At 34.5% G+C, this 16,976-nt stretch overlaps 1 protein-coding gene across 7 annotated transcripts in view; it reads left to right on the forward strand.

Annotated features, from left to right (window-relative positions):
- The window catches only part of ATRX (ATRX chromatin remodeler), a 305,789-nt gene that overhangs the window by 50,556 nt on the left and 238,257 nt on the right, over window positions 1-16,976 (forward strand). For all 7 annotated transcript variants that reach the window (XM_032387887.1, XM_032387888.1, XM_032387891.1 and 4 more), the window contains one exon: window positions 7,555-7,667. In XM_032387887.1, coding sequence (XP_032243778.1) covers window positions 7,555-7,667 — 113 coding nt within the window. The remainder of the gene's footprint in view (window positions 1-7,554; window positions 7,668-16,976) is intronic.

A 16,976-nucleotide genomic window follows, 5' to 3' on the forward strand; every position in this document is an offset into this window, starting at 1 on the left:
CTTTATCAATTTTGTTGTTCTTTTAAAAGAACCAGCTCCTGGTTTCATTGATCTGTTCTATTTTTTTTTTTTTTTTTTTTAGTTTCTGTATCATTTATTTCTGCTCTAATCTTTATTTCCTTCTGCTGGTTTTAGGTTTTGTTTGTTTTTCTTTTACTAACTCCTTTAGGTGTAAGGTTAGGTTGTTTATTTGAAAAATTTCTAGCATCTTGAGATATACCTATATTGATGTAAGCTCTCCTCTTAGAACCACTTTCGCTTCCTCGCAGTGGTTTTGGACCAGTGTATTTTCATTTTCCTTTGTTTCCATGTCCTGTTTTATTTCTTCTTTGATTTCTTGGTTGACCCATTCATTGTTTAGTAGCATGTTACTTAACCTCCATGTATTTGTGGTATTTCCAGACTTTTTCTTGTGGTTGACTTCTAGTTTCATAGTGTTGTGATTAGAAAATACGCATGGTATGAGTTCCATCTCTTTTAATTTGTTAGGGCTTGTTTTGTGGGCTGATGTGAAGATAAGTTGTTTTATTATTAAAGTAAATGGCAATTGAAATTTAATGTTATTTCCTTCAGATTTTTATATTCCTAGAATTTTGTAGATGAATCTGAAGTCCCATTTGAACTGTTTTTAGTCTATATTGATTAGTGTGGCTTTAGTTCATTCATTTAACTGCTTATAGTATTGTGTTATATCAACATACAGTCTATTCTGGTTTTTTTTGTGAATAATTGTGTTATTTCCAAATTTTCTCTAGTGGAAGCAGTGCTGAAGTTTGTCCATTCTTTGTTCATATTTTTAGCGGCCATGTTCAACACAGACTTTCTCATAACTTTATAATATTTGCCTAATATATCCTACGTTTTTAAAGATATTTACCATTTTAACTATTTTTAAGTGTATAATTAATTGCCTTTAGGTACATACATTGGCATTCTTGTACAATCCTTATCACTCTCTATTTCCAGAACTTTTTCATCATTTCCAACACAAAACTGTACCCATTAAATAGTAACTGTGTATTACATCCCCATTCCAGTCCTGTAATGTGCTTTCTGTCTCTATGAATTTAACTATTTTAGGAACCTCAACTATGTGGAATTATACAATATTTGTCCTATTGCTGTGTCTGGCTTATTCATTTAATATAAGGTTTTCAAAGTTCATTTATTTTATAGCATGTGTAAGAATTTGATTCCTTTTGGGGGAATATCATTCCTTTTACTTCACATGTCTGTTGTGTTTTATTGTTTCATTTATATATCTTTGATGGAATTTGGTTATTTGTACCTTTTGGCTCTTATAAATAATGCTGGTATGAATGTTGTTGTGTAAGTTCCTCCTTTCATTTCTTTTAGATATATACTTGGAGGTGGAATTGCTGGGTCATATGGCAGTTCCATGTTTAACTTTTTGAAGTATTACCATACTGTTTTTCTCCAGTGCTTGAACCATTCGATATTGCTACCAGCAGTACATTCAGGGTTCCAGTTTCTCCACATCCTCATCATGACTTGTTATTTTCCATTTTTTTGTAATATAAATGGGTGCAAAATTGTATCTCATTTTGGTTTTGATTTGCTTTTCCCTAATGATTAGCAATGTAGAGCCTGTTTTTGTGTGCTCATTGGATATTTGTACATCTTCTTGAAAAATTTCTATTTAAGTCATTTGCCTATTTTTAAATTTTGTTGTTGAGTTCCAGGATTTTCTTATGTATTCTGGATACCAATACCATTTCATATATATGATTTGGAAATATTTTCTCATATTCTCTGGGTTGTCTTTTCACTCTCTTGATGGTGTCCTTTGATGCACAGAAGGTACTCATTTTGATGCACAGAAGGTATTCATTTTGATGAAATCCAGCTTTTTTTTTTTTTCTTTTGTTGCATTGTACTTTTGGTGTTGTATTCAAGAAATCATGAAATGCAATGTCATGAAGATTTTTTTCCTATCTTTTCTTCCGGTAATTTAATAGTTTTAGCTATTATGTTTAGTTCTTTGATGCATTTTGTATTAATTTTTATATGTGATGTCAGGCAAGGGTCCAGCTTCATTCTTTGGCATGTGGATATCCAGTTTTCCCAGCACTATTTGTTGAAAGAGCTGCCCTTTCTCAATTGATTGATCTTGCTGCCTTGTTAAAAAATCATTGACCATATCTACACAAGGTTTTAGTTTTGGGTTTTCTATTCCATTGGTCTATATGTTTGTCCTTATGTCAATACCACACCGTTTCGATTATTTTAGCTCCGGTGTTAGTTTTGAAATCAAGAAGTGTGAGTTCTCTTTCTTCTTTTTCATGATTGTTATGGTTTTTTGGGATTAAGTGTGAGTTCTCTAACTTTCTTCTTTTTCATGATTGTTCTGGTTTTTTGGGATTCCAGGAGTTTCTCCATGAATTTTAGGATGGGTTTTTCTATTTTTGCAAAAAATGCTGTTGGGATTTTGATAGGAGTTGAAATGAATCTCTAGGTGGTTTGTGGAGTATTGTTATTTTAACAATATTAACTTTTTCTAATCCATCAACATAGGGTATCTTTCCATTTATTTGTGTTTAATTTTTTTCAGCAGTGAAAACAGTGCTGTTTTGCAATTTCCAGTGCATAAATCTTTTGCCTCCTTGGTTAAATTAATTCTAAAATATTTAATTGTTTTCAATGCTATTGTAAATGGAATTGTTTTCTTAATTTCCATTTTGGACTGTTCATTGTTAGTGTATAGAAATGCAACTGGTTTTTGTGTGTTGATTTTGTATCCACTAACTTTACTGAGTTTGTTTATTAGCTGTCTCAGAGATTTTTTGTGATCTATTTAAGGTTTTCTACATAGAAGATGCCATCTTGTGAATAGAGATAATGTAACTCCCATTTGGATAATAATATTTTTATCAGTGCTATTTTAAACAATCATGATGTGAACAAAAATTTTAAATTACTTACTGTTCATTTTTCCATTAAAAAAACCATTTTGGTCAATGTGATCATACTCATGATCATATAACCAAATTTCAGAGTCTGTGTCGTCCATTGTTGTGTCTTAAACACAGGTAGATGAATGAGTTGCAAGTGAAAAATAGTTTTGTAAGACATTATCATTGAAGGAAAGTGGGTAATGAATACACAGAATCTTTCTTAAAACTGCATGTGAATCTACATTTATCTTATAATAAAAAATTCAGTTTAAAAAGTGGTTAGTTCCTCTATGCATAAACATCTCCAAAATAATAGTACAAAAGAATACACATAAAATATTTGGTATCCCACAGTTCCTCCTGGAAAAAAAATAAAGCAGTAAACATTCAAGGGAAAGAACACAGCCCGTAGTTAAAAATATTGACATCAGGACTCAAAATTTGTCTAAAATCTAGTCATTCATGATATGGTTATTTTACAGGAAGAATTAAATTTTTCTTGATCCACTTGCAGATAGGCAGGTCAGATTTCAGTAGTCATCTGCATCAAGCCACTGTTGAAATTGTGTGACTGTAAGCATGAAGGCTGAACACATTGTTCCTCAGTGGAGATTTTTAACCACTTTTAAAGGATGGTTTAGTGGGTGCCTGGGTGGCTCAGTTGGTTAAGCGACTGCCTTCGGCTCAGGTCATGATCCCAGAGTCCTGGGATCGAGTCCCACATCGGGCTCCCGGCTCGGCGGGGAGCCTGCTTCTCCCTCTGACCCTATCCCCTCTCATGCTGTTTCTCTCTCTCTCTCTCTCTCTCTCAAATAAATAAATAAATAAAATCTTTAAAAAAAAAAAAATAAAGGATGGTTTAGTGGAGATTTTTAACCACTTTTAGAGGATGGTTTTAAGGACTTATTTAGCATGTACAGTTAAGTAATGTATATAGTACTGGTTGAGTCAGCTTCATATTTTGGTAGAGAGAGGAAGAGAGTGACAACCATGTCTAGATCTAATAAAACATATCATTTGCAATAGTTCACAATTATAAAACTGGTAAGTTAATGTGTGTGGTTTTGCCTTAGGAAGATTGTTCACTTCACAAAAGGATTGGTTAATGTTGCCTTTTTAAATAGTTGATTTTGGTGTGTTTATTTATTTATTTTTTTTTATTTTTTTATTTTTTTTATTTATTTGCGAGAGAGAGAATGAGAGACAGAGAGCATGAGAGGGAGGAGGGTCAGAGGGAGAAGCAGACTCCCTGCTGAGCAGGGAGCCCGATGTGGGACTCGATCCCGGGACTCCAGGATCATGACCTGAGCCGAAGGCAGTCGCTTAACCAACTGAGCCACCCAGGTGCCCCGATTTTGGTGTGTTTAAAATACCATTTCCACAAATGACACTTACACAATTACAAGGATCATCTCTGAAAGTGCGATTCTAAAAATGAGGCAGATTTCAAAAACTGACATCAGAGCTTTTATATGCAGATGAGTATTTCCCTTCTAAGTATTCACTTTAGGAGGCCATGCTGATATCAGTGATGTCATTCCTTAGGACATCCTTTTGTAACCCATTTAGAAGGCATGCAAGAAAATAAATCTGCAGGAATACTTCAGATTTTGGCAAAAACTAATTTTACCCAATTTGATAACTCACCACATTTGATTCTAAATGACATTTGGCTATTTCTAAAAATCCCATCCACTCTCAACAAGAGAAGATCAATGGGCAAAATTTTTTAAGTATCATTTTTTTTTCTTTTACCACTTGGCTTCTACCTGGTCTCATAATTTATAATACACACATGTTTATGTCTAAAAGTGCTATCCTTCACAGAACTAAAGATTTCTACTGATTGTATCCAATTGTTTTAATTTTTGCATTTGGTGATACTAATATTAAAGGGTTATGGTGATTTATCCATAGTCCTGACCTTGGCCAGCTACAGCATGAATTCATGTGATCACTGGCTTTGTGGTTGGATTTCTGTGAATTCTAGGAATGAGTGAGCAAATCGTTATTCTGCCAGTTTGCTATATGCTCTTTTCTAAAGAACAACTTTTTTGCTCTTTGTAATCTGTTGATGGGACAAGATGTAGAATGACATCATTCATTCTTATTTTTGAATTTTGGTTACAAGGAGTTTTGTGTGCCATTGGTAGACATGTAGCATCTTTTTCTCTGGTTCCATTTTCTAATTTAAGATTAAGGACTCTGAGTAACTCGACAATTTTTCATACATCTAAGTGTTTTCGAAAGCAAGGTTATGGCAAAAAGTAGAAATCATACCAAGTCTTGGTACCTTTATTGTAGAGGCAAGTATGTTGCAGAATTTTGTTAAAAAAACAAACAAAAAACCAAAAACCCTCTTCATTGAAACAAAACCACCAAAATTCCACATAGTAATGTCTGTTATATCTCATTTCTTTTTCCTTCCCTTAATATCCTGGGTTCTCTCTAGCCAAACATAGGAAAATGGTGCAGAGGGGACTATTGCCCTTGGGGTGGGCCCAGTGCACTGCTTGAATGGGGATGGTGCCTGGCCCAGGAAGCACCAACACAGCTGTTACCCGATTCAGTGTTTTAATTTGCATTCTGTTAATTCTTAGTGAGGTTGCAGTGCTTTTTCTCCCAATTTTTTGTTACCCAGTTGTATTCCCTTTTCAAAAATTGTTTCTTTTATTCATTTATCTACTAAGACTTGAGTATTTTTAAAAAATATGAGGATGTTTTTATCTCCTTATTTTCAAATTATTTGCCTTTTACATTTTGGTTATGGATATCTTTGGAAGTGTATGCACAAGTTTTTTTTTATGTAAATACATAGGTATGTTCTTGAATTTCTTCTTCTGTTTGCATTTTTTATTGAGAAAATTTAAATGAAATTCACTATTTAAATCAATTTAGTTTATAAGTCAGTTTTTTTTTTAGAAAATGTACAGTATTGTGCAACTGTCATACTTTGTAATTCTAGAACATTTTCATTGCCCCAAAAAGTAGCCCATATCTCCCAATACCCCACTTCCGCCGTCCCCTGGCAATCACTGATCTTAATGTCTCTATAGAATTGCCTATTCTGGACATTTCATATATATATACAGGGAATCATCCAATGTGTGGCATTTTGTATTTGCCTTTTTTAGCATAATGTTTCCAAGTGTCATCCATGTTTTAGCATGGGTGTATATTTTATTCCTTTTTATCGAGACCTAATATTCCATTGTTTATTTAACAGTTGGTAGACATTTGGGTACTTTCTACTTTTTTAGCTGTTACGAATATTGCTGCTATGGACATTTGTGTACAGTATTTGTGTGGATATATGATTTCATTGTTTTGGATATATATCTAGGAATGGAATTACTGAGTTATTTGGTAACTCTTTAACTTTTTGAGTTACTACTAAACTTTTTCACAATGACTGCATCATTTTACATCTCCATCAGCAATATATGTGGATTCCAGTTTCTCTACACCCTTGCCAACCCTTATTTTTCATTTAAAAAATTATATCCACCCTAATGAGTGTAAAATAGTATCTTGTGGTTTTGATTTGCATTTTTCTAATGACTAATAATCTTGAACATTTTTCATGTTTTACTGGCGCTTTGTATATCTTCTATGGAGAAGTGTATATCTATGTCCTTTGCCCATTTTATTTTTAGATTTTATTTATTTGAGAGAGAATGAAAGAAAGAGAGAGCATGAGAGGGTGGAAGGTCAGAGGGAGAAGCAGACTCCCGGCTGATCAGGGAGCCTGACAGGGGATTCGATTCTGGGACTCTAGGATTGTGACCTGAGCTGAAGCAGTCGCCTAACTGACTGAGCCACCTAGGCATATCCATGTCCTTTGCCCATTTTTAAATTGGGTCCTTTCTCTTTTTATTGTTAAATTATAAAAATTCTGTATTAAAAGGTTATAAATCCTTTAAAGAGATATATCATCTTATTTGAAGGATATATATTATGCAAAAGGATATTAATACCTTTTCAGATATATGATTTGAAAATAGTTTTCTTTAGTTGTATGGTTCATCTCTTCACTTTCTTGATGGTATCTTTTGATACACAAAAGTTTTGAATTTCAATCAAGTCAGTTTTATCTATTTTCCCTTGTTTAAGTTTAGGAAATCCTGTATTAGAAATGGGATATATGTTTGGTGCATTCTTTTTAGTTTTAGCTTTTATAAATCTGTTGGATTACAGATGTACCTATTATATAACTTAGCAGGATATGCTGTAACAATTTAGTTATATAAATATTTCCCTGGGAATCTGTGAGCTCTTCTAAGTCCTGTTTTAGATTTTCTTCATCTTTTTGTCATTTATACAATTATTCTGTGACAAGCAGAAGATAGAGTGATTAAAAAAAATACAGAAGCCTTCCAGAGAGTGTTTAGTAAATATATTTGATATATTAGTCAATTGTTATTTTAAATGATGTAAAGCAAAATCACTCAGCATTTTACTCATGTTTTCAAATCCTCAATGAAGTAATGAAAATTCGTTTTCTTTTACTTTTATTTTGAATATGCATTCTTTCAGACCACTTACAGTATAGGTATGTTTTCAGTTTGTTAGAAGTTTACATTTGATTAAATAGGTGACAGGCTAATTAAAGAAGTTCTTTAAATTTTTGTTTTGATAGTGAAAGCAAGTTGAATACATTGGTGCAGAAGCTTCATGACTTCCTGGCACACTCATCAGAAGAATCTGAAGAAACAAGTTCTCCTCCAAGACTTGTGATGAACCAAAGCACAGGTAAATTGAGAAATAATGTGCAATATCTTCTAGTCTATTTTCCATTTAGTTTTGGGAGGGAGCAGCTATTGAAGGCTTTATTAGCCCTTCTGAATCTAGTGTTTAGCTAATATCTGATATTGGAGATTTTAATTTAGATAAGTAATGTAAGTTGTATGGTTATAGGTGCTTAGAGAAGGATGCACTATGGTTTTATGCGTTAATGGAGATATCTTACAGTATGGGTGATAAATGTTCACTACGATAAATAGGTAGTATTAGAAGAGGTGGGAGCAGTGTAGAAATGTATTATTTTAGTTATTTGAGTATTATGAGTTAATTTTTTACGTTGTTTGATAACTTCTCTGAGTAGAATTGGTGAATTTTTTTAATAAAAAAGACTAAATACCTCCTTTCTACCTCCTTTTCTTTTTTAAAAAGTGTCCTGTATCATGTGATGATCACTTTTGAGGTTTTCAAGGGTAGCTACATATATAAGAGCTGAACACACACACACACATAAACACACACACACACACACAAGTGCATGTGCACCACAAATACAGTATGTACACAAAGTGTAAGAGTGGTAGACCACCGTGAGAAGTTCAACCATATATGTAATTAGAATCCCATAAGGGGAGAAAAGATAGAATAGGTCAAAAACCTAGCTGAGCATTTTCTGGAAGTGACGAAAGGCATCAAGCCATAGATTCATGAAACTCTGTGAACCTCAAGCAGGATAAATACAAAGAAAACTATAGCTAGATATATCATAATTAAACTCCTAAAGGACAAAAAACCAAGAGAAAAACTTACAAGCAGAGGAAAAATATCATTGCTTTCAAAGGAACAGCAATAACAATGATAGCACAGTTAGCAACATGAATGATAGAAACTACATGATAATGAAATGATTTCTTTAAAGTACCAAATGAAAATAATTGCCATCTTGGAAGTGTATATTCAGTGAAAGCATCTTTCAAAAGTGAAAGTGGAATTAATATAGACAAAAAGTGAGAACTCCATCATGTCAGTAGACCTACAATAGATGAAATAGTAAAGGGTTTTCTTAAATCAGAAGGAAAATAATCTGAAATGGCAACACCAAAATATAGGAAGTATTGGATAATGGGAAGGGTAAGTAGGTGGGTGAAACTAAATATATAGTGTTATCTAATCCATAGTCTTTATTCTTTTTTTTTTTTTTAATTTTATTATGTTATGTTAGTCACCATACAGTACATCATTAGGTTTTGATGTAGTGATCCACGATCCATTGTTTTCATATAACACCCAGTGCTCCATGCAGTATGTGCCCTCCTTAATACCCATCACCGGGCTAACCAATCCCCCCTCCCCCCTCCCCTCTAAAACCCTGTTTGTTTCTCAGGTCCATATCGCTCATGGTTCATCTCTCCCTCCAATTCCCCCTGCCCATTTTCCCTTCCTTCTCCTAATGTCCTCCATATTATTCCTTATGTTCCACAAATAAGTGAAACCATATGATAATTGACGTTCTCTGCTGGACTTATTTCACTTAGCATAATCTCCTCCAGTCCCATCCATGTGGATGTAAAAGTTGGGTATTCATCTTTTCTGATGGCTGAGTCATATTCCATTGTATATATGGACCACATCTTCTTTATCCATTCATCTGTTGAAGGGCATCTCGGCTCTTTCCACAGTTTGGCTATTGCAGACATTGCTGCTATGAACATTGGGGTGCATATGGCCCTTCTTTTCACTACATCTGTGTCTTTGGGGTAAATACCCAGGAGTGCAATTGCTGGGTCATAGGGTAGCTCTATTTTCAAGTTTTTGAGGCACCTCCACACTGTTTTCCAAAGTGGCTGTACCAACTTGCATTCCCACCAACAGTGTAAGAGGGTTCCCCTTTCTCCACAACCTCTCCAACATTTGTTGTTTCTTTCCCTGTCCATTTTTGCCATTCTAACTGGTGTAAGGTGGTATCTCAGTGTGGTTTTGATTTGGATTTCCCTAATGGCTAATGATGATGAACATTTTTTCATGTGTCTGTTAGCCATTTGTATGTCTTCTTCAGAGAAGTGTCTGTTCATCTCTTCTGCACACTTTTTGACTTGATTATTTGTTTTTTGGGTGTTGAGTTTGAGAGGTTCTTTATAGATCTTGGATACCAGCCCTTTATCTGTAGTGTCATTTGCAAATATCTTCTCCCATTCTGTGGGTGGCCTCTTTGTTTTGTTGACTGTTCCCTTTGCTGTGCAGAAGCTTTTTATCTTGATGAAGTCCCAAAAGTTCATTTTTGCTTTTGTTTCACTAGCTTTTGGAGATGTATCTTGAAAGAAGTTGCTGTGGCCGATGTCAAAGAAGTTACTGCCTATGTTCTCCTCTAGGATTTTGATGGATTCCTGTCTCACATTGAGGTCTTTCATCCCATAGTCTTTATTCTTAATTCAAAAATTAACCGAACAGTTTTTTTATAGGTAAATTTTTCCTCCCAAGTCAAGTATCCACTTGAAGATAACATATATAGATAGCATATGGTTGTCTTGTCTCTTTAGTCTTTTTATTTTTATTTTATTTTTTAAAAGATTTTATTTATTTATTTGAGAGAGTGCGCACTCGAGAGCAGAGTAGGAGGGAGAGGAAGGGGGAAGGAGTCTCAAGCAGACTCTGTGCCGATGGATTATGGGCTTGGCTCGATCTCACCACCCATGAGATCATGATCTGAGCTGAAACCAAGAGTTGGATGCTTAACTGACTGAGCTACCCAGGTGCCCCTCTTTAGTCCTTTTAAATCTAAAACCATTTCTTTGTCTGTTGGAGCCATGATACTTTTGAAACGTACAGGTCTATAGTGACCGTTGATATGAATTTGTCTGATTAGTTATAATTAGATTCAGGTTATTTATTTTTATTGGGGTTAATATGTGGTATTGTGTTCTTGTCATTACATCATACCACAAGGCACATGATGTAATTTTCTTTTTTTTTTAAAGCTTTATTTTTTTTAAAGATTTTATTTATTTGACAGAGAGCACACATAAGCGCGCAAGCAGGGGGAGTGGCAGGCAGAGGGTGAGGGAGAAGCAGGCTCCTCATTTAGTAGAGACCCCGACTTGGGGCTCAGTCCCAGGACCCTGGGATGATGGATGACCTGAACCGAAGGCAGACGCTTACCTGACTGAGCCACCCATGCACCCCTGTAATTTTTTCTTTTATTAGTGATGTTAACTTAGCTTACTTGACTGTGGTTGTTATGCTAGATTAATCCACTATAAACTTATGATTTATTCCTTTGTAACTAATAAGTAATTTGTAGGATATTACTGTGAAACTATTTAGGTATTCTTTTTCACGATCAAAAGTTAACTTATGTGTTTTCTATTGCACATAACCACAAACATGGCATCTTATAATGATCCAGATGTATTTTTTCACAGTTCTGTAGGTCAGGAGTCCAGTGAGCCTTTCTGGGCTCTCCTCAGGGTATCACAAGGCTAAAGTGAAAGTGTCTTTGAGACTATGTTCCTTTCTGAAAGCTCTGTGGAAAAATCCATTTCTGTGCTCATTTAGGTTGTTCGCAGAATTCAAGTCCTTGTGGTTATAGGTCTAAGGTTCCCATTTCTTTTTGGCTGTTGGTCAGGATCCTCTCTCTTAGCTTAAGGCTGTTTGTATTTCTTCTCACATGGCCCCCTCCATATTCAAAGCCAGCACATTGAGTCTTTCTCATGCTTTGAATCTCTTTTGCTTGCTTCTTCAGCCATCATCTGGAGAAATTTACCTACTGTTAAGGACTCATGTGATTACACTAGCCAAATCCCTTTCACCCCTTCCTCCAATTTTTAAGGTCAATGGTGCTATTTTATATAGTACAGTCATGGCAGTAGCATTTCCTCACATTCATAGGTTCTGGAGATTAGGGAGCATGAAATCTTGGGCGCCATATGTAGAAAATCGTACTGCAGTATCCATTCATGATTCTTGGCTAAATGATATATTACATTGATGGGTTCCAAATGCTGAATAATCTATTATTACTTACATCTTTTAGTTGATGTATTACTGTAAGTATACGGGAGGGCTTTACATTCTATTTTCTCTTCATTTGTTTAATTTGTATATACTAATATTCTTTCTTTATTCATTAATATCTCTATATTTATTTCAGTGTTCTTTTGTATCACTGGTGGCAAGTGGGAGCCCCTTCGATATGGCTCCTGCTGACCTTTTTACAAATCATCATCCTAGAGCACTTCATTACTTTCTGCCCTCACAAGATCTTGAATGTGTATTTTGCACTGTCCTTTACCTGGCCCAGATATCAGTTATTTCTCCAAGGAGTTCCACTTCCTTTTAGTGAGATACTGTATTTAGAAACCAAGATCTGGTTGTACAGTGTTCTCATTGCCACCAGGACATCTTTGGTTACATGCCCTTTCACAGAGAAAATGGATATATGTGTTAATATTTTCATGAGTTGATATTGATACTTTTATTTTTTAATTAATTTATTTTTAAATTCCAGTATAACTAACCTTACAGTTTTATATTATTTTCAGGTGTACAATATAGTGATTCAACAATTCCATACATTAAGAGTACTCTTAGTCCCCTTTACTTGCTTCACCTACGCATCTGCCCTCTGGTAACCACCAGTTTGTTCTCTTTTGTTTGTTACTTTTTTTTGTTTGTTTTGTTTCTTAAATTCCACATATGAGTAAAATCATGTATCTGTCTTTATCTGACTGGCTTATTCTGCTTAGCACTATATCCTTTAGATCTATCCATGTTATTGCAAATGGTAAGATTTCATTCTTTTTTATGACTGAGTAATATTCCATTGTATATACATACCACATTGTCTTTATTCATCTATTGATGGACACTTGGGTTTCTTCCATATATTGGCTATTGTAAATAATACTTCAGTAAACATAGGTGTGCACATACCTTTTCAAATTAGTGTTTTTGTATTTTTGGGATAAATATCCAGTAGTGGAATTACTGGATCATATGGTAATAATATTTTTAATTTTTTGAGGAACCTCTATATGGTTTTCAACAATGGCTGTACAGTTTGCATTCCCGGCAACAGTGCACAAGAGTTCCTTTTTCTTCACATCCTTGCCAACACTTGTGGTTTCTTGTGCTTTAAATTTCATCCATTCTGACAGGTGTGAGTTGATAGCTCATTGTGGTTTTGATTTGCATTTCCTTGACGAGTGATGTTGAGCATCTTTTCATGTTGGCCATCTGTATGTATTCTTTGGAAAAATGTCTGTTGATGTCCTTTGCCCATTTTAAAATTGGATTATCTGTGGGGTTTTTTGGTGTTGAGTTGTGTAAGTTCTTTATATATTTTGGATACTAACCCATATTGGGTATATCATTTGCAAATATCTTTTCCCACTCAGTAGGTTATCTTTTAGTTTTGTTGATTGTTTCCTTTGCTGTGCAGAAGCATTGTATTTTGATGTAGTTTATTTTTGCTTTTGTTTCCCTTGCCTCAGAAGACACATCTAGAAAAATGTTGCTATGGTGGATGTCAGAGAAATTACTGTCTGTGCTCTCTTCTAGGATTTTTATGGTTTCAGGTCTCACATTTAGGTCTTTAATGCATTTTGAGTTTATGTCTGTGTATGGTGTCAGAAAGTGGTCCAGTTTCATTATTCTCAAATTTTTATTTGCATGTTGCTGTCCAGTTTTCCCAGTATTTGTTGAAGAGACTTTTTCCCATTGCATATTCTTGCCTCCTTTGTTGAAAATTAATCAACCATATAATCTTGGATTTATTTCTAGGCTATTTTATTCCATTGATCTATGTGTCTTTTATTGTGCCAGTACCATACTGTTTTGATCACTACAGCTTTGTAGTATATCTTGAAATCTGGGATTGTGATACCTTCAGTTTTGTTCTTCCTTTTCAAGATTGCTTTGGTTATTTGGGGGACTTCTGTGATTCTATACAAATTTTAGGATTGTTTGTTCTAGTTCTGTGAAAAATGCTGTTGGTATTTTGATAAGGATTGCATTAAATGTGTAGATTGCTTTGGTTAGTATAGACATTTTAACAATATGTATTCTTCCAATCCATGAGCTTGGAATGTTTTCCATTTCTTTGTGTCCTGTTCAATTTCTTCCACAAGTGTTCTTTAATTTTCACAGTACAGATCTTTGGCTTCTTTGGTTAGGTTTCTTCCTAGGTATCTTCATGGTTTTGGTAAAATTATAAATGGGATTATTTTCTCAATTTTTTTCTAGTACTTCATTATTAGTACATAAAAATTCAACAGATTTCTATAGATTGCTTTTGTATCCTGCAACCTTACTGAATTTGTGTATCAGTTCTACTAGTTTTTTGTTGGAGTCTTCAGGGTTTCCTCTATATAGTATCATGTCATCTGCAAATAGTAAAAGTTTGTGTTCTTCCTTACCAATTTGGATGCTTTTCATTTCTTTTTATTTTCTGATTCCTGTGGCTAAGATTTGCAGTACTATATTGTATAAGAGTGGTGAGGGTGGACATCCCATGTTTTGTTCCTCACCTTAGGGGGAAAAGCTCCCAGTTCTTTCCCCATTAAGGATGATGGTAGCTGTGGGTTTTTTATAAATGGCCTTTATTATTTTGAGGTATGTTCCCACTAAACCTACTATGAGTGTTTTTGTCATGAAAGGACGTCATACTTTGTCAAATCCTTTTTCTGCATCTTTTGAAATTATCATATGGTTTTTATCCTTTCTATATTGAATGAGATGTATCTCATTGGCTGATTTGTGAATATTGACTCACCTTGCATCCCAGGAATAAATCCTGCCTGATCTTGGTAAATGATTCTTTAATGTATTGTTGGATTCACTTTGCTTATATTTTGCTGAGGAATTTTGCATCTCTGTTCACCAGGGATATTGCCATGTGGTTCTCTTTTTTTTAGTGGAGTCTTTATCTGGTTTTGGTATCAGGGTTACACTGGCCTGATTGAATGAATTTGAAAGCTTTCTTTCCTCTTCTGTTTTTTGGCACAGTTTGAGAAGAATAGGTATTAACTCTTTAAATGTTTGGTAGAATTCACCTGTGAAACCATCTGGTCATGGATTTTTGTTGGTTGTTTTTGAATACAGATTCAATCTTACTGCTGGTAATAGTCTGCTCAGATCATCTATTTCTTACTGATTCAGTTTTGGGAGGTTATGTTTCTAGGAATTTATCCATTTCTTATAGGTTGTCCAGTTTGTTGGCATATACTTTTTCATAATATTTTCTTATAATCGTTCGTATTTCTGTGTTGTTGGTTGTTATTTCTCCTCTTTTTATTTCCAGTTTTGAGTTCTGTTTTTTGATGAGTCTGGATAAGATTTCAATTTTATTTCTATTTTGTTTATTTCTGCTCTTATTTTTTTTTTTAAAGATTTACTTATTTGAGAGAGAGAGCACATGCGTGTGAATAGGGGGAAGGGCAGAGGGGAAGCAGACCCCCCACTGAGTGGGGAGCCTGATGTAGATCTTCATCTCCCAACTGGGAATATCATGACCTGAGCCTAAACCAGGAGTTGGACCATCAACTGGGTGAGCCACCCAGGTGCCCCTATTTCTGCTCTTATTTTTATTACTTCCTTCTGCTGTTTTTGGGTTTCATTTGTTATTCTTTTTCTAGTTCCTTTAGGTATAAGTTTAAGTTATTTATTTGAGGTTTTTCATACTTCGCCTGTTTTGCTATAAACTTCCTTCTTGGAACAGCTTTGGCTGCATCTGAAAGATTTTGGACCATTGTGTTTTTGTTTTCACTTGTTTACATTTAGTTTTATTTCCTCTTTGATTTCTTGGTTGTCCCATTTATTGTTTATTAGCATGTTATTTAATCTTCATGTGTTTATGTGCTCTCCAGATTTTTTCTTGTGGTTGATTTTAGTTTCATAGTGCTAGTGTTGGAAAAGATGCATGGTATGACTTCCATCTTTTTGAATTTTTGGAGACTTGCTTTGTGGCCTAACATACGATCTGTTGTATGGAATATTCCATGTGTATGTGAAAAGAATGTGTATTCTGCTGTTTTAGGATGGAATGTTCTGGATATATCTATTGGATTCATGTGTTCCAATATGTCCTTCAAAGCCACTGTTTACTTTTTGATTTTTTGTTTGGATGATCTATTGATGTAAGTTAAGTCCCCTACTATTACTGAGTTACTATCAATTACTTCCTTTATGCTTGTTACTAGCTGCTTTGTTTTTGTGTGTGCTCCCATGTTGGGTTCATATATATATGCAATTGTTACATTTTCTTTTTGGATTGTTCCCTTTATGATTATGTAGTTTCCTTTTTTGTCTCGTTACAGACGATGTTTTAAAGTCTATTTTGTCCTATATAAATATTGCTACCCCATCTTTCTTTTCACTTCATTTCACATGATAAATGTTTTTCCATCCCTTCACTTTCAATATGCATGTGTCTTTAGGTCTGAAATGAGTCTTTTGTAGGTAGCACATAGATGGATCTTTCTTTATTATCCCTTCCTTCACCCTATGTCTTTTGATTGGAGTATTTAGTCCATATACATTCAAAGTAATTATTAATAGGTGTGTATTTATTGCCATTTTGTTATCTATTTTATGGTTGTTTTTGTAGTACTTCTGTCTCACTTCTCTTGCTCTGTTCTCATTGTTTGCTTCCATTCATTAGTGATGTACTTGGATTCCTTTCTCTTTATGTTTTGCGTATCTCTTACCAGTTTTTGACTTGTGGTTACCATTATGCTTATATATATCATCTTCTGCATATAGCAGTGTCTATTAAGCTGAGGTTGATTAAGTTCAAACCCATTCTGAATGTACTAAAGTTTTACTCCCCCCCCCCACTGTGTTTTCATATTTTTCATCCTTGTATTTTGTTAATTCTTTTATTTCTTAGGTATACTTAATTTTACTGCTTTTGTGCTTCCTATTCTTCTTACTCCTTATGGTGTAACCTTCCCACTCAGGTTATCCCTCTTACATTTCTTGTAAGGCTGGTTTAGTAGTTATGAATTACTTTAAGTTTTGTTTGTCTGGGAGCTCTTTATCTGTCCTGTGAATGGTAGCGTTGGTAGAATACTAATTTTTTCAAATTTTTATTTAAATTCTGGTTACCATATAGTGTAATATTGGTTTCAGAAGTAGAATTTAGTGATTCATCACTTACATATAACACCCAGTGCTCATTACAACAAGTACCCTCCTAAATACCCATGACCTATTTAGCCCACCCCCCACCCACCTCCCTTCATCAACCCTCAGTTTGTTCTCTATCATTAAGAGTCTCCATGGTTTATTTTCCTCTCCCATTTTTCCCCCTGCCCATATGTTCAT

Source organism: Phoca vitulina, unplaced genomic scaffold, assembly GCF_004348235.1.
Source record: "Phoca vitulina isolate PV1807 unplaced genomic scaffold, GSC_HSeal_1.0 scaffold51, whole genome shotgun sequence".
In the NCBI taxonomy this organism is placed as follows: Eukaryota; Metazoa; Chordata; class Mammalia; order Carnivora; family Phocidae; genus Phoca; species Phoca vitulina.